General features: G+C 50.0%; 1 protein-coding gene across 1 annotated transcript; it reads left to right on the top strand.

The window, feature by feature from the left end:
- Positions 1-1,888: 1,888 nt before the first annotated feature.
- LOC137442823 (aldo-keto reductase family 1 member B1-like) lies at positions 1,889-14,273 on the top strand. Its single transcript, XM_068141853.1, has 10 exons — positions 1,889-1,990; positions 3,173-3,340; positions 4,394-4,510; positions 7,392-7,469; positions 7,985-8,107; positions 10,547-10,653; positions 10,775-10,856; positions 11,366-11,449; positions 12,621-12,703; positions 14,027-14,273. Exons 1-10 carry the CDS (start codon positions 1,925-1,927, stop codon positions 14,067-14,069), a joined length of 951 nt encoding a protein of 316 aa, XP_067997954.1. The 5' UTR covers positions 1,889-1,924; the 3' UTR covers positions 14,070-14,273.
- The last annotated feature ends 2,025 nt before the right edge of the window (positions 14,274-16,298 follow it).

Raw genomic sequence — 16,298 nt, 5'->3', positions numbered from 1 at the left:
GAACTTTCTCCTCATCTCCAGCCTAAACTTCCCCTGGCACAGCTTGAGACTGTGTCCTCTTGTTCTGGTGCTGCTTGCCTGGGAGAAGAGACCAACCCCTTCCTGGCTACAACCACCCTTCAGGTAGTTGTAGGGGGCAATGAGGTCACCCCGAGCCTCCTCTTCTCCAGGCTAAGCAACCCCAGCTAGAATAGAATAGAATAGAATAGAATAGAATAGAATAGAATAGAATAGAATAGAATAGAATAGAATAGAATAGAATAGAATAGAATAGAATAGAATAGAATAGAATAGATTGAAAAAGACCTTTGAGATCATCCAGTCCAACCTGTCACCCAACACCTTCTAATCAACTAAACCATGGCACCAAGTGCCACATCCAGTCCCCTCTTGAACACCTCCAGGGATGGTGACTCCACCACCTCCCTGGGCAGCACATTCCAATGCCCAATCTCTCTTGCTGGGAAGAACTTCTTCCCAACATCCAGCCTAAATCTCCCTTAGCACAGCTTGAGACTGTGTCCTCTTGTTCTGGTGCTGGTTGCTTGGGAGAAGAGACCAACCCCTTCCTGGCTACAACCTCCCTGCAGGGAGCTGTAGAGAGCAAAAAGGTCTCCCCTGAGCCTCCTCTTCTCCAGGCTAAGCAACCCCAGCTCCCTCAGCTTCTCCTCACAGGGCTGTGCCCCAGACCTCTCCCCAGCCTTGTTGCCCTTCTCTGGACATGTTCAAGTCTCTCAATGTCCTTCTTAAATTGAGGAGCCCAGAACTGGACACAGGACTCAAGTGGACACAAATCAGCTGGGCATTTGGTGTTGGAAAGGCACACAGAGAAAAATGAACTATTACACTTCCAGTTAATACATGCACTTGAATCATGCACAAGCAAGCAGTGAAGTTTCTCAGGTGGCTTGAACAGAACATCCTGGACCACCTATTGTACCCTGCAGGGAGTGCTTTTTTTTTCTTTACCCATGGTGCTGTGGCAGCTTCAGACCACCTACCATTTATTTCTACACTTCTGTGTTTTATTCTGAAATATGGCCTGTACTTTCCTGAGGATAGAGGGACAATGTGATCACCATAGAATTGTCAGGGTTGGAAGGGACCTCAAGGACCAGCCAGTTCTAACTGCCCTGTCATGGGCAGGGACACCTCACACTACAGCAGGTTGCTCACAGCCACATCCAGCCTGGCTGCAAACACCTCCAGGCAGGAGGCTTCCACCACCTCCCTGGGCAACCTGTGCCAGGCTCTCACCACCCTCATAGGGAACAACTTCTTCCTGACATCCAATCTGAATCTACCCACTTCTACTTTTGCTCCATTCCCCCCAGTCCTGTCACTCCCTGACACCCTGTAGCCCCTTCAGATACTAGAAGGCCACTATAAGGTCTCCTCAGAGCCTTCTCTTCTCCAGGCTGAATAGCCTCAACTCTCTGTGTCCATAGGAGAGGAGCCCCAGCATGATGTTCATTAACAGCTCACTGTCCTTCTGCAACTTTCAGAAAACCCTGAAGAGAACTTGTAAAATAACATTCTTTAAAATCGCCGTTTTCTACATGAGTCTCACCAACAGCTCTCTTCCCCTCTATTAACACAAGCGTATGCTGCATCCGTCCCACCCTCAGAGAGAAACTGAAGGCTGAAGGCTCCTAAATTCACATCGGCCACTCGCACCACAGGACCTCCGCAAGAGCCTGGCCGTGGGGACACCCTGCTTGCGCCCAAGGGCTCACAAGACCTAGCCGCAAGGAAAGCAGACCCGGAGAGAACCGGCACCAAGCCACCACACCTCCGTGTAACCGAGGAGAGCCGCTGGGAAGGCGGTGGCTGCCCCCGGGCGGGTTCCGGGGCGGGGACGGCCGATCAGCTATTAAAGGGGCTCTGCGGTGAGTGCCGCCCAGCAGCATTTTCGTACGGGGACATGGCGACCTGCGTGCAGCTGAATACGGGGGCCAAAATGCCTCTCGTGGGGCTGGGCACATGGAAGGTAATGGGCACGCCGCTGTCGTCCCCGGTCCCTCGTTCCCGGCAGGAACTGGATCCGGAGTCCCGGCTCCACCTCCACGGCTTCTAGAGCGGGGTGGGTGGGGGCAGCCCCGCCTGGCTCGGGGACGCGGGCCCGAGCGCAGTGCTGCCGCTGCCACCGACATCCCGGTGGCGCCTCGCCGGGATTGCCCTCTCGGTCCGGCAGTGCCCGCGGGCGGAGCCCTGCGCTGCTTTTGAGCTCTTTATCTCCCCAGCTTGCTGTCCTTCTTGCCGCTGCCCTCCCCACCGTCCCTGTATAGAGTCCCGGGGCCGTGAGAAGTGGCTCCTTTCCTCCCTCGCGGCAGCTCCCCTGCCGGGCTCCGGAGAGCTCCCGGTGCCCTCCTCCCTGCTCGCCTGCAGCTATAGAGGGGCTCCTGGCTCTCTTGCTGTTCTAGGATGAGTAACTTAAACCCGGGGTGAGGTTACCTGGAATCCTTTGGTAACAAGATGCGGCTTTAAAAGACCATTCGTGCGTTTCAAGCAAGTTCTGACAGAGAGTTGTGCACCACCCTTACGATGGCTGCAAAAGCACCACCTCTGAAAGCAAACATTACCGGACTTGTGTGAACAAGATATGCCAACATGTCTTTGTGCACAGCTTGGGTGTCCTTTCAGGGTTTAGAAACACCTAGAAACGCACACCTCTTCCATCTCTGAAGGCATCCATCTCTGCTGTCACCTTTGAATTTACAGGTGCAATGTACTGAGGAGAGGAGCTGGGCATGGCATGGGCTGTGGATGCTCAAGTGCAGACTATGCCCTCTCCATCAAACTAAAATTCTTCCAGATGAGTGGTGGTTGATTCTCTCTGTCCCAGCACTGGGAATTGAGGAGTGCTGAGCAGGAGGGACTGCAGAGCTCCCTGGCACAAAATGTGATTGCCCCTTGTGCAGCCCTGGAGCACTGTCCTGGTGTTGGGACACCAGCCTCTGCTCCACCTGGCTGTTGGGCTGAACTTGGGTGGGAGTAGGGCTATGAATAAATGGCCGGGGGCTGGCCTCAGGCTCTGGAGCTGTTTGTAAGATGAATGTAGCTTCAAGAACACTGGATGGGATAACTCTTCTTAAAATCCCTTTGTATGTGACTCTTTAGGAAATGAGCTGTATGCTTTAATTTGGGATCTTAAGATACATCTTTTTTCCAGTCCTCAGCTGGGCAGGTGAGAGCTGCAGTGCTGGCTGCCATCGACGCTGGGTACCGCCACCTCGACTGCGCCTACGTGTACCAGAATGAGAGTGAAATTGGAGAAGGCATCCAGCAGAAAATTAAGGAAGGTGTTGTGAAACGAGAAGACCTCTTCGTTGTCAGTAAGGTAAGGACCTGGTGACCTAGGATAAAGGGGGCAGCCTGCCTTGAACATGTTCATAGGGGGGGCATTAAGAGCAGTAGGAAAAAGCTGCCTGCTAGAGCATGGAGTAATTTAGAGCATAGCATAGGTCAGTGGTGTTGGAAGCTTCCTTTTGTCACCTTGTAGAGAGTTATCTAACATCTACTCTGCATCTTCTGGAGCTGATGGAGAGGGTGCAGAAGAGGGCCACAAGAATGATCGGGGGTTGGAGCACCTCTGCTATGAACACAGGCTGAGGGAGCTGGGGGTGTTCAGCCTGGAGAAGAGAAGGCTCCAGGGAGACCTAATAGCAGCCTTCCAGTAGCTGAAGGAGGCTACAAGGAGGATGGAGAGAGACTGTTTACAGAGGTTTGTAGTGATAGAATGAGGGGCAATGGCTTCAGGCTAGAGAAAAGCAGATTTAGATTGGATGTTAAGAACAAGTTCTGCACCATGAGAACACTGGAACAGGTTGCTCAGGGGAGGGAGTTGAGGCCCCATCCCTGGCAATATTCAAGGTCAGGCTTGACAAGGCTCTGAGCAACCTGATCTAGTGGAGGGTGTCCCTGCTGATTGCAGAGGGGGATGGACTGGATGAGCTTTGGAGGTCCCTTCCAACCCAGACCATTCTATGATTTTCCTAGAACTGTTCAAGGAATATATTAAGCCCAAATGGCTCCAGAAAGGGTGCTGTTCCTTTACTGTGCTTTGGCAGGACACCTTGTATTTAGCTCACCACTGAAATTATCAACTTAAAAAGAGCTCTTTAGCCCTTATCTGGCTGTAATAAGGGCTTTTATGTCTTGACTAATGGAACAGAATCAGTTTCCTGTTTGACCACATATGCCACAATGGCACATGATGCCCTCGGTATTAGTAGCCATCAGCCAGTCCTGCTCACAGTGCAAGCCCTATCTGAAGAGCACTAGAGTAGAATAGAATAACACTCCCAGGCACTCCCCTGTCAACAACAGGACAGAAGGGTTCCAAGAGCTCTAACCCAGGAGGTCACAGTGTGCTTTGGCTTTTTGTCTCTAGCTCTGGTGCACATTTCATGAAAAGCCTCTGGTGAAGGAAGGCTGTCGGAAGACTCTTGCTGACCTGAAGCTGGATTACCTGGATCTCTACCTTATGCACTGGCCTATTGGGTTCAAGGTACAGTAACAGCAGTGCCCTTGGCTTTCCCTGCCAATAACAACTGCAGCAGTAGTGCTGCTCCAGTCCAGAAAGACTACGTGTCCACTGTGTGTACCACACTGCTCCAGAGATCTCATTCAGCTCGACTCTGGCCACGTGAGACAGACTCTTGATCTCTGCCCCTGAGATCACTGCCTGTACAGTGTCCTCTGCCCTTGTGATAGGGGGAAATGCAGACCTAGCACTAAGATCAGGCCTCCTGGCTGCAAGCTTGAGTTGTGCTGCTTTACTTTTGGCTATGCATTGTCTGCCAATGACTTAGCCTCTTATTTTGTGGGCAGGAGGGCTGTACTTTGCTGCCTGCTAGAAATTTTCCTCTGAGTGTTAACGAATAGCAAAGCAAAAGAAAATGCTCCTGACTTCCATTTCTGTCTTTATCTAGTCCTTAATATACTACCAATTGAGCTGACCTTGGTTGCAGGAGCCTTAGTGTTGTTCCCCACTCCTTGGATTTCAAGGCATGAGACTTTCTGACATACAAATTTCAAGCTTCATGTACTTCAAAGGAGCTGATGCCTCAATCTTATCTTTTCCTTTCTACTATAGACAGGTTAGGACCTCCATACTATCTGTTACTTTCAAGCTTGTCAGTTGTTTCTCATGCTTCCAATGGTGTCCTGGTTATATTTATGTGAACAAAGCCCTGAGTAAAATTGTCATGTCAGGATACTCTTTCATCTGCCCAACACACTGTGCACAGAGCACTACAGGGACACAGGGATTTAGCTCTGCCCTTGCATGTCTGAGGGGTTCTGTTTTAACTAGTGCCACCAATTTAAACTGAGGCTCTACTCACAGGAGACCTCTCTGTGTATGCATAGTACCTTGTCAGCAGATCCAGCTTGCCCTGTGTGTAACTTTAACGTTCTTGGGCTTGCACAAGGTCCTTATACCCTTCCAAAAAAAACAAATCTTATAAAAACCAGGTTTTTGCCTTAACAGGCATGAGGGAGAACTGCAGCAAGCCTGTTTGTTCCCTAAGTGGCATGACTTGTTTATCTCTCTGTTTTGGTGAGTCACCACTTTGCTGGGTCCAAGAGATACACTCATGGCTCCTACTGGTTGCTAGCAAAATTCCATAAACCTGCATGAACAATGTGGACAAACAATGGAACTCCAGCCAATAAGTCAGCTTCAATGAGGACCCAGCTTAAATGCTTCTATACCAATGCACACAGCATGGGAAACAAACAGGAGGAGCTAGAGGTGTGCACACACCTGCAGGGCTGTGACATCACCAGCATCTCTCCAGTGAGACTTTGCCAGGCTGGAGAGGTGAGTCCATGCCAACCTCATGAAGTTAGACAAGGCAGAGTGCAAGGTCCTGCACCTGAGTTGGGGCAATCTCAAGCAGAAATACAGGTTGGTTGGTGAGTAGATTGAGAGCAGCCCTGCAGAGAAGGACTTGGGGCTGCTGGTGATGAGGTGTTTGACATGAGCTGCCAATGTGCACCAGCAGCCCAAAAAGCCAACCGCACCTTGGGCAGTACCAAAAGATGAGTGGCCAGCAGGTCAAAGGAAGTGATTCTCCCCCTCTAGTCTGCTCCTGTGAGACCCCACATGGAGTACTGTGTCCAGCTCTGGAACCCCCAACATAAGGAGCATGTGGCTCTGTTGGAGAGGGCCACAAACATCTTCATTGATGATCTGGATGAGGGGGTCGAGTCAGTCATCAGCAAGTTTGCAGATGACACCAAGTTAGGAGAAGATGTTGGTCAGCTAGAGGGTAGAAAGGCTCTGCAGAGCCTCGACTGACTGGACAGATGGGCAGAGTCCAGTGGGATGGCATGCAGCAAGTCCAAGTGCCAGGTGCTGCACTTTGGCAACAACAACCCCATGCAGAGCTACAGGCTGGGGTCAGAGTGGCTGAGACCTCCCAAACAGAGAGGGACCTGGGGGTGCAGATTGACAGCTGCCTAAACATGAGCCAGCAGTGTGCCCAGGTGGCCAAGAGGGCCAATGGCATCCTGGCCTGCATTAGGAATAGTGTGGCCAGCAGGAACAGGGAAGTCATTGTGCCCTGTGCTCTGCACTGGTTAGGCCACACCTTGAGTCCTGTGTCCAGTTCTGGGCCCCTCAGTTTAAGAAGGACATTGAGACACTTGAAGGTGTCCAGAGAAGGGCAACAAGGCTGGGGAGAGGCCTTGAGTACAGTCCTGTGAGGAGAGGCTGAGGGAGCTGGGGTTGCTTAGCCTGGAGAAGAGGAGGCTCAGGCATTACCTCATTGCTCTCTACAACTACCTGAAAGGTGTGTGTAGCCAGGTGGGGGTTGGTCTCTTCTCCCAGACAACCACCACCAGAACAAGGGGACACAGTCTCAAGCTGTGCCAGGGGAGGTTTAGACTTGAGGTGAGGAGAAAGTTCTTCACAGAGAGAGTTGTTGGCCATTGGAATGTGCTGCCCAGGGAGGTGGTGGAGTCCCCATCCCTGGAGGTGTTCAAGAGGGGATTGGATGTGGCACTTGGTGCCATGGTCTAGTCATGAGGTCTGTGGTGACAGGTTGGACTCGATGGTCTTTGAGGTCTCTTCCAACCTTAGTGATCCTGTGAAAGATGACCAGAGAGCTATGACCGCAGGCTGAGGAAATTGAGTCTCTTCAGCCTGGAGAAGACAAGGCTCCAGTGAGACCTTATAGTGGCCTTTCAGTGCCTGAAGGTTGTCTACAGGAAGGCTGCAGAGGGAAGTGCCCCTGCTGATGGCAGGGCAGGTGGAACAAGACGATCCCTTCCAGCTCATTAGTTCTTTCTGTACTAGAACTTAAGGCTATCTTAGCCCTCAGTTGTCACAGTGTTGCCTTGCCACCAAAGAGTGTTTCTAAAGTGTTTTCTGTCACTGGCAGGCAGGAGAGGAGCTGTTTCCCATGGATGATAAAGGAATGTCAATCACCAGCAACACAGATCTTCTACAGACATGGGAGGTAAGTTCAGCCACAGTGGGGGGAGGAGAGCAGTCTGTCCTTGGCAGCCTTTTTCATGCTTTTACCACCTTCAGCAGTCCCAACTCTTGCAGATTCATGGCATGGTAAATGATGTAGCTCTTCATAACATAAATGCTTCATCAAGCAGTGGAGCTGCAGACCAGGTTGACTGTAGCAACCACAGAACTGTCTTCACTACACTTTCTCAACTGTTCTTTGGAAGAATGAAGGTATTTTAGGCTGTGTTCTTGCCTACAGCCTGGAGTACAGCCCTCCAGTGTTGGCCCAAGAGAAGGTTATTGATTATTTTCCATGTGTAAATCACTCTGTGGATTTCTGCTATCTGAAGATGGGACACACCCTACAAATACACCAGTGTGCACCTTTCCCCCAGGAGACAAACTTCAACACACCAAACAGCTCTCTCCCTTTCTGTGAAGAAAAGCATACCAGGAAGAATGTATTGAGGCCATATCTTCTGCACTGTGTGATGACTTTGCTCCACTTTCTGTTAGGCCATGGAAGAGCTGGTGGATGCTGGCCTTGTAAAAGCCATTGGTGTCTCCAACTTTAACCATGAGCAGATTGAAAGAATCCTGAACAAGCCAGGACTGAAGTACAAGCCTGCAAATAACCAGGTGAGCTGCTAGGTGACTGCAGGTGAATAGCTGTCAGGGCTTATAGAGATCTGATTACAGCTGAGTAAGGAGATGGAGAAAGGGAGAACAAAGCAGGTAACAGCGTGTTAACACTCTATGATGATTTCTGGCTACACATGAGGACAGAAGCTCAGAGTCACAGAGACATTCAGGTTGGAAAAGAGCCTCAGGATCACCAAGTCCAACCCAGAGCCCTACTCTACAAGGGTCACCCCTAAACCATAGCCCCAAGCACCACATACAAAACACTTTCAAATACATCCAGGCTTGGGGACTCCACCACCTCCCTGGGCAGCACATTCCAAGACCTGACCACTCTTGATGGGAACAAGTTCTTCCTAATGTCCAGTCTAACCCTGCCTTAGTGCAGCTAGAGGCCATTCCCTCACTCCCTCACTAATTACCTGTGATAAGAGACCAGCACAAACCTCTCTACAACCTCCTCTCAGACAGCCATGAGGTCTCCCCTCAGCCTCCTCTGTTTCACACTAACCATCCCCAGCTCCTTCAGTCACTCTCCACCAGATTTCTTCTCCAGGCCCTTCACAGCTTCCTTGCCCTGCTCTGCCCTGGCTCCAGCACCTCCACATCTCTCTTATATTGAGATGCCCAGAACTGCACACAATAGTCAAGATGTAGCCTCATCAGAGCTGAGTACAAAAGGACAATTCCCTCCCTGCTCCTGCTGGATATGGCATTTCTAACCCCAGCCAGGATGCCATTGGCTTTCTTGGCCACCTGGGCACACTGCTGGCTCATATTCAGTTGTTTGTCCCTTTCTGCCAGCAGCTCTCCAGCCACACTGCCCCACAACTTTACTGAGGTTTATTGCCTGCTTCATCATGAGCCAGCAGTATGCCCAAGTGGCCAAGAAGGCCAATGGCATCCTGGCATGCATCAGAAACAGAACTGCTGGCTCATGATGAAGCAGGCAATAACCCCAGGAAAATTGTGCAATATGCAGTGTAACACTAAATGTCATGATAGTGTTCATGTCCCAGCATTTGATTTACAGCACTGAGAACACCTTCTAGCCTATACCACTGTAAACAAACTTTTCCAGATCCCAGACAAGTGTCTGACTTTGTAGATAAGCTGAAGGTTGCTCCAGTTCTTCTGCCAGGTGTGACTCCAGTCAGGTCATAATAAAACTGAGCATTTGCAACTGCCATTGCAGCACATGAGGCACAATGGTAGTAAATAAATGTATTCATTGCATTCCATTGTAGAGTGTAGTTCTTGCTTGTAAATACAGCTTCATTTGCTTCTAATTGAGTTGGTCCTGCAAAGTTAGTGCTGGGGGGGAAACTTCAACCCACCACAAAAATGTATGCATACAAAAAACCCCCACAAAAACCACCTAGTTGTTGTCTGCATGTAGCAGCAACTGCCCTCTGGTAGACAGCAGCTACACAGCCTGCTATGAATGCTTATTTCTCCAAGTCTTGTACAGATTCAGCCATCCCTTACAGTTCTGAATTCAGTCATTCTTGCAGGCTCACCAAGAGCACTAATCACCAGAGCTTATCAGTCCTAACAACATTTTAGTACTTCCCCTACCCAAGAGCAAGCTAAAAGAAAAAGAAGGCGTCTGGCTAAAACTACAGCCATCTATCAAACCCTTGCATGCAAATTCACAAGAGAGGAGCTTCTGTGACAAGAACAGAGAGGAAGGGAGAACAGAGCAGATGCAACAAAGCTGGGGAGGAGTCTGGAGCACAGCCCTGTGAGGAGAGGCTGAGGGAGCTGGGGTTGCTTAGCCTGCAGAAGAGGAGGCTCAGGGGAGACCTTATTGCTCTCTACAACTCCCTGAAGGGAGGTTGTAGCCAGGTGGGGGTTGGTCTCTTCTCCCAGGCAACCAGCACCAGAACAAGAGGAGAAAGTCTCAAGCTGTGTCAGGGGAGGTTTAGGCTGGAGGTTAGAAGGAAATTCATCACAGAAAGAGAGATTGGCCATTGGAATGTGCTGCCCAGGGAGGTGGTGGAGTCACTGTCCCTGGAATTGTTTAAGAAGAGACTGGATGAGGCACTTGGTGCCATGGTTTAGTTGATTAGATGGTGTTGGGTGATAGGTTGGACTGGATGATCTCCAAGGTCTTTTCCAACCTGGTTTATTCTGTAACACTACTAGTGCCACTCCACATTAGGACTGAATATAAACACCACTGGACTTCTCAGTATTTGACAAACTACTGCTTAAAAACCACTGAGAATCACCTCAGAACATGCCTTCTCAGGGCCAAAGAACCCAAAGAGGAGCCTTCTGAAATGCTCTCTTCTCCCAGCAAAGAGCCAGAGAAGCCTTACTGTAAAAGGACACATAAGGACAAGACATTACCTTTAAGCGCATTAGAGAGCATCCCTGGAGTGAGTTACAGCAGTTAAATCACCACCAGCCTCTGTACTCTTGTGTTGGCAGATTGAATGCAATCCATACCTTACCCAGGAGAAGCTGATCAAGTACTGTCAGTCCAAAGGGATTGCTGTGACAGCCTACAGTCCACTTGGCTCTCCTGACAGGCCATGGTAAGGCAGCCCTGCAGTTTGTGAGAGGCTGGCATGGATGAGGCTGGCAGACCTGAGACAGTAAGTGCACCATTAATCAGTCACCTAAATGCTGATGTCTGTTGCTGTCTTTCCTCTGCAGGGCTACGCCAGAGGATCCCTCCATTCTGGATGACCCCAGGATCAAAGAGATTGCAACCAAGCACAAGAAAACCACAGCACAAGTATGTAGGTGCCAGACAGTGAGCCAGACAGACTCTTTCCTATAACACAGGACAGCTAATGACAGCATAGAGGCCAGGCTGGCTCTTCATCCCCTGTCACCTAAGGCACTCTTCTGTGGTGTTAAGGAGCAATGCAGATTTGTTTACTGTGTGAACCTGCAACAAATGCTTGCAATGGCTCTGTCCATCTATCAGAAACATTTTCTTGGCTCATCTTCAAATGCTGTCACGTTCCAGTCCTATTGCAGAGGTTAGGATGAAACTTTGATCAAAGTCCAGGTGGGAAGGAAAAGACTTGATTGTCCCAAAACTGGATGGGAAAGGAGGTCTTCCATGTGAAGGTCCACCACTTCTCTTTGTTCTTTTGGAAGTGCTACTTGGGCTGGAGGGGCAGAAAATATTTGAAATGCAGCTCTGCAGAAGTGGGCATGGCTCAGGGAAAGCAGCTGCTGGAACAGGCTCTGCTACCTCCAGAGCAGGAGAAATTACTCAGTTGTCTGTTCCTGCAGGTTCTGCTTCGCTTCCAGGTCCAGAGGAATGTGATTGTGATTCCCAAGTCGGTCACACCACAGCGCATTGTGGAGAACTTCCAGGTGAGTCCTCAGGAGTGACCTGGGTGCTGCCCTTCAGGCATGCTGTGCCTTCTCCCTGCAGAGCAGGCAGGGATCCTTTCTCACCTTTCCCAAGTGCTCCTCATGCAAGAGGGCTGGGCTTTTTCTCTCTGTTTAAAATCATAGAATCAATGAGGTTAGAAAAGACCTCAGAGATCATCAAGTCCAACCTGTCACCCAACACCTCATGACTAACTAAACCATGGCTTCAAGTGCCACGTCCAGTCCCCTCTTGAACACCTCCAGGGACAGTGACTCCACCACCTCCCTGGGCAGCACATTCCAATGGCCAACAACCCTCTCTGTGAAGAACTTTCTCCTCACCTCCAGCCTAAACCTCCCCTGGCACAGCTTGAGACTGTGTCCCCTTGTTCTGATGCTGGGTGCCTGGGAGAAAAGACCAACCCCCTCCTGGCTACAACCTCCCTTCAGGGAGTTGTAGACAGCAATAAGGTCTCCCCTGAGCCTCCTCTTCTCCAGGCTAAATAGAATCATAGAATCAATATGGTTGGAAAAGACCTCAGAGATCATCAAGCCCGACCTGTTTGCCTATGCTCTACTATGGGTTTAACATAGGGTTCCAGCTGGAGAGCAGGAGTGAGCAAAGCTTTTGGAAATGGCATGCTGTCCATCTCAGCAGTTGCTTTACGTGGTGCCTCTTATTCTACAGGTTACAGATGAATTGGCATATGGCACTTGGCTGGCAGTGGTGGCACACCACAGCAGACTTATATAGAGCCAGCTCTGTTCAGAAAATAGTCCTGGTGTCCATAAGTCAGGTTGCTCAACTGTTAGTTCAGGGACCCTTGACTGAAACTGGTCACTGGGATTTCAAAAGACATAACTGGGTTAAGTGAAACGTGAAAAACCTTGTAGATGTTCCTTTGGAACAGGACAGAAAGATGCATCCTCCATAAGTGGCAAGTGCAACATTAATGTCTGGACAAGCATCTTCTGAAAGCTGACAGCTTTGGATATTACCTTCCTGTCAGTGAATTCTTGAAAATACAGCCAGATGCCTTCCCCTCCTCCATGGTGCAGTCATTCTTTCCAACCTGCTTCCCTCCCTTGTAGCCTTGTCCTTTCCTTTTGTGGATTTTGCTTATAACCTCTGCTTTGTTCAGAGGTAATTTCCAGCTGTTTCTCTTGTCAGGTGTTTGACTTCAAACTGACTGAAGAGGAGATGGCAACGATTCTCAGCTTTAACAGAAACTGGAGAGCCTATACAATGAAAACGTAAGTGGTAGCACTCAGTGTTTTCACAGTCATAGAACTGTCAGGGTTGGAAGGGACCTCAAGGATCAGCCACATCCAACCCCCCTGCCATGGGCAGGGACACCTCACACTACAGCAGGTTGCCCAGAGCCACATCCAGCCTGGCCTTAAAAACCTCCAGGGATGAGGCTTCCACCACCTCCCTGGGCAACCTGTGCCAGGCTCTCACCACCCTCATGGGGAACAACTTCTTCCTAACATCCAATCTGAATCTACCCTTCTAGTTTTGTTCCAAAAATAGAAATGGGGTTTGGGTTTTTTAATTTTCCAAACCCTCAAGATATGAATGCTGGATACATGGAGGTTTTGTATTTTAACACTGCCTAGAATGCTGAGAGCCTGAGGGATAAATTGACTTGCCTGTCGCCAGCCTATTAACAGCACACACTATCCAAGAAAACAAATAGGGAACAAATCCATTCTACAATTATATGCTTCTGATCCTGGCTTGGCAGCTACTCTAAGCACCCACTAGGGCTTGATACATCTTAAAGATGATCATAGTATCATAGTGTCATTCAGGGTTGGAAGGGACCACAAGGATCATCCAGTTCCAACCCCCCTGCCATGGGCAGGGACACCCCACACTAGATCAGGCTGCCCAGAGCCTCATCCAGCCTGGGCTTAAACACCTCCAGGGACAGGGCCCCAACCACCTCCCTGGACAACCCATTCCAGGGCTTCACCACTCTCATGGGGAAGAACTTCCTCCTCACATCTAGCCTGAATCTCCCCACCTCCAGCTTCATTCCATTCCCCCTAGTCCTATCACTACCTGAGAGCCTGAGCAGTCCTTCCCCAGCCTTCCTGTAGCCCCCTTCAGATACTGGAAGGCCACAATGAGGTCACCTCAGAGCCTTCTCTTCTGCAGACTGAACAGCCCCAACTCCTTCAGTCTGTCCTCACAGGAGAGGTGCTCCAGCCCTCTGCTCATCCTCCTGGCCCTGCTCTGGACACCTTCCAGCACCTCCAGATCCCTCTTGTAATAGGGGCTCCAGAACTGGAGGCAGTACTCCAGGTGGGGTCTCACCAGGGCTGAGCAGAGGGGGAGAATCACCTCCCTTGCCCTGCTGGCCATGCTTCTCCTGATGCAGCCCAGGATCTGATTGGCTTTCTGGGCTGCAAGTGCACACTGAGAGCTCCTGTTGAGCTTCTCCTCTGCCAGCACCCCCAAGTCTCTCTCCTCAGGGCTGCTTTCCAGCCAGTCCCTGCCCAGCCTGGATTTGTGCCTGGGATTGCCTCGACCCAGATGATGTCTGACCTCAAGTCTTTTATTCCCTTCAGGTGCAAAACTCACAAGGAGTACCCTTTCAACGCAGAATACTGAAGACAGTCATACCATGCCCTCATCATCTACTGCTTGATCTGATATTCTCCTTATCAATTTGTCTAGCTCTCTTGTATATCTCCTCCTGCAGCCAGTGAAGTCACAAGATATGTATTCAGTAATATATTTTTTCTTCTTGTTTCTTATCTGAAAGAAGGTTACAGTAAAATTATTCTAACTAATAAAATGTGAACTGTGTGCTGACTTAAGTATTCACAGAACGTTAGAGGTTGGAAGGGACCTCCAGAGATAGGAGGAACCAGGATGACCCAGGGTAGTCCACCCAGGAATGCATCCAGATGGGTTTTGAAAGTCTCCAGAGAAGGAGACTCCACAACCTCTCTGGGCAGCCTGCTCCAGGCCTCCATCACCCTCACTGTAAAGAAGTTTCTTCTCATGCTGAGGTGGAGCCTTCCATCACTGTAATAATTCTCTGCCAAAACACAGAATGAAAGAGAAAAAAATACTCTGAACTACACATTCACTTTCCTACTATCTTGCATCAACACAGCAGGCTCAGGAGGATAGGCAGCAGCTGTGAGCAGTAGGGGAGGGGGGAACCAAACTGAGAAATGTGAACTAAAGATTAATTTCCTGAGGAGGTGTGAGACAACCAGGAGCTGTCCCTCTCCACATTTGAGAGAGGGGTTTTTTTTACTGCTCAACCCCCTTCTTAAAATAAAAGGTGGCTGTGTGGGTAGCACACAGCTGCATGCTTGGCAGGACTGCCACACAGGCTCTCTCCTGTCTCCCAGACTACAGCAGCAGGAGGGTGGGGTTGGGACACAGTGCAGTTTCACCGCACGCTTCAGATTAGCCCTCACTGCAACATTTTTCTTTACTCCACATAGGAGTGAAGAACAATGCTGCCTGCTACCTTACACCTGCAGCTCCATTCATATTTGAGGAAAGAAGTCTTTAAACTGCAACAATGAAGCATGGGTTTATGGAAGGCAGGTTCTGTCTGATTAACTTGATCTCCTTCTACAATAAGGTGACCCACCTCATGGAGGAGGGGAGGGCTGTGGACCTTGTCTACCTGCACTCTACTAAAGCCTTTTACATGGTCTCCCATGGATTCTATTTCATGAACTCGTGGCACAAGGTTTGGGTAAAAACCTGGCTGGCTGGCTGGGCCCAAAGAGTGGTGGTGAATGGAATTAAATCTGGCTGGCATCCAGTCACTAGTGGTGCTCCCCAGAGCTCAGGACTGGGGCCTGCCCTCTTTAACATCTTTAGTAATGATCTGGGTGCAGGGACTGAGTGCACCCTCAGTAAGTTTGCAGACGATGCCAAGCTGGGTGGCTATGTTGATCTGCTAGAGGGAAGGAAGGCTTTGCAGCAGGACCTGGACAGGCAAGACCCATGGGCCAAAGCTAACTGCATGACATTTAAAAAGCTCAAGTGCCAGCTCCTGCACCTGGGCCACAACAACCCCATGGCAAACTACAGATCTGGGAATGTGGGGTTAGAAAGCTGCAACTTGAGGAGGGGAGTAATGGTTGATAGTTGACTAAATAGGAGTCAGCAGTGCCCAGGTGGCCAAGAAAGCCAATGGCATCCTGGCCTGCATCAGAAACACTGTGGCCAGCAAGGACAGGAGGTGGTCATCCCCTGAGTGCTGTGTTCAGTTCAGGGCCCCTCACTATAGGAAGGACATCGAAGTTCTGGAGCATATGCAGAGAAGGGCAATGAGGCTGGAGAAGGGCCAGGAGCACCTGGGCTAGAAGGAACATCTGAGGGAGCTGGGGGGGTTCAGTCTGGAGGAGGCTGAGGGGAGACCTCATTGCTCTCTACAACTCCCCGAAGGGAGGTTGGAGGAAGGAGGGGGCAGCCTCTATTTGATGGCAAGCAACAGGACCAGAGGACATGGTTTCAAGTTCAGGATGGATCTCAGGAAATATTCCTTCACAGAGAGGGTTCTCAGACATTGGAGTGGTCTGCCCAGGGCAGTGGTGGAGTCACTACCCCTGGAGATGTTCAAGCAGTGTGTAGACCTGGAACTTAGGGACATGGTTTAGTGCTGACCCTCCAGTGCTGGGTCAAAGGCTGGACTGGGTGAGCTTTGAGGTCTCTCCCAACCAGATATACTCTGTGATTCTGTGAAATAAAAGTTTCTTGCCTTATCAGAAAAATCTTTTTCTTTGGAAGTGTTTATAGTCCTGCCTAGAGCTCCCAGAGATGTGAGACAGGATGCTGGATCCCCAACACCATTTGGCTTCATGAACT

This window comes from Melanerpes formicivorus, unplaced genomic scaffold (assembly GCF_026170545.1).
Source record: "Melanerpes formicivorus ecotype bairdi unplaced genomic scaffold, bMelFor1.0.p_v2 SCAF_8, whole genome shotgun sequence".
Classification (NCBI taxonomy): Eukaryota; Metazoa; Chordata; class Aves; order Piciformes; family Picidae; genus Melanerpes; species Melanerpes formicivorus.
Note: the sequence above shows the minus strand (reverse complement) of the source record. Positions and strands in the feature narration are given on the sequence as shown.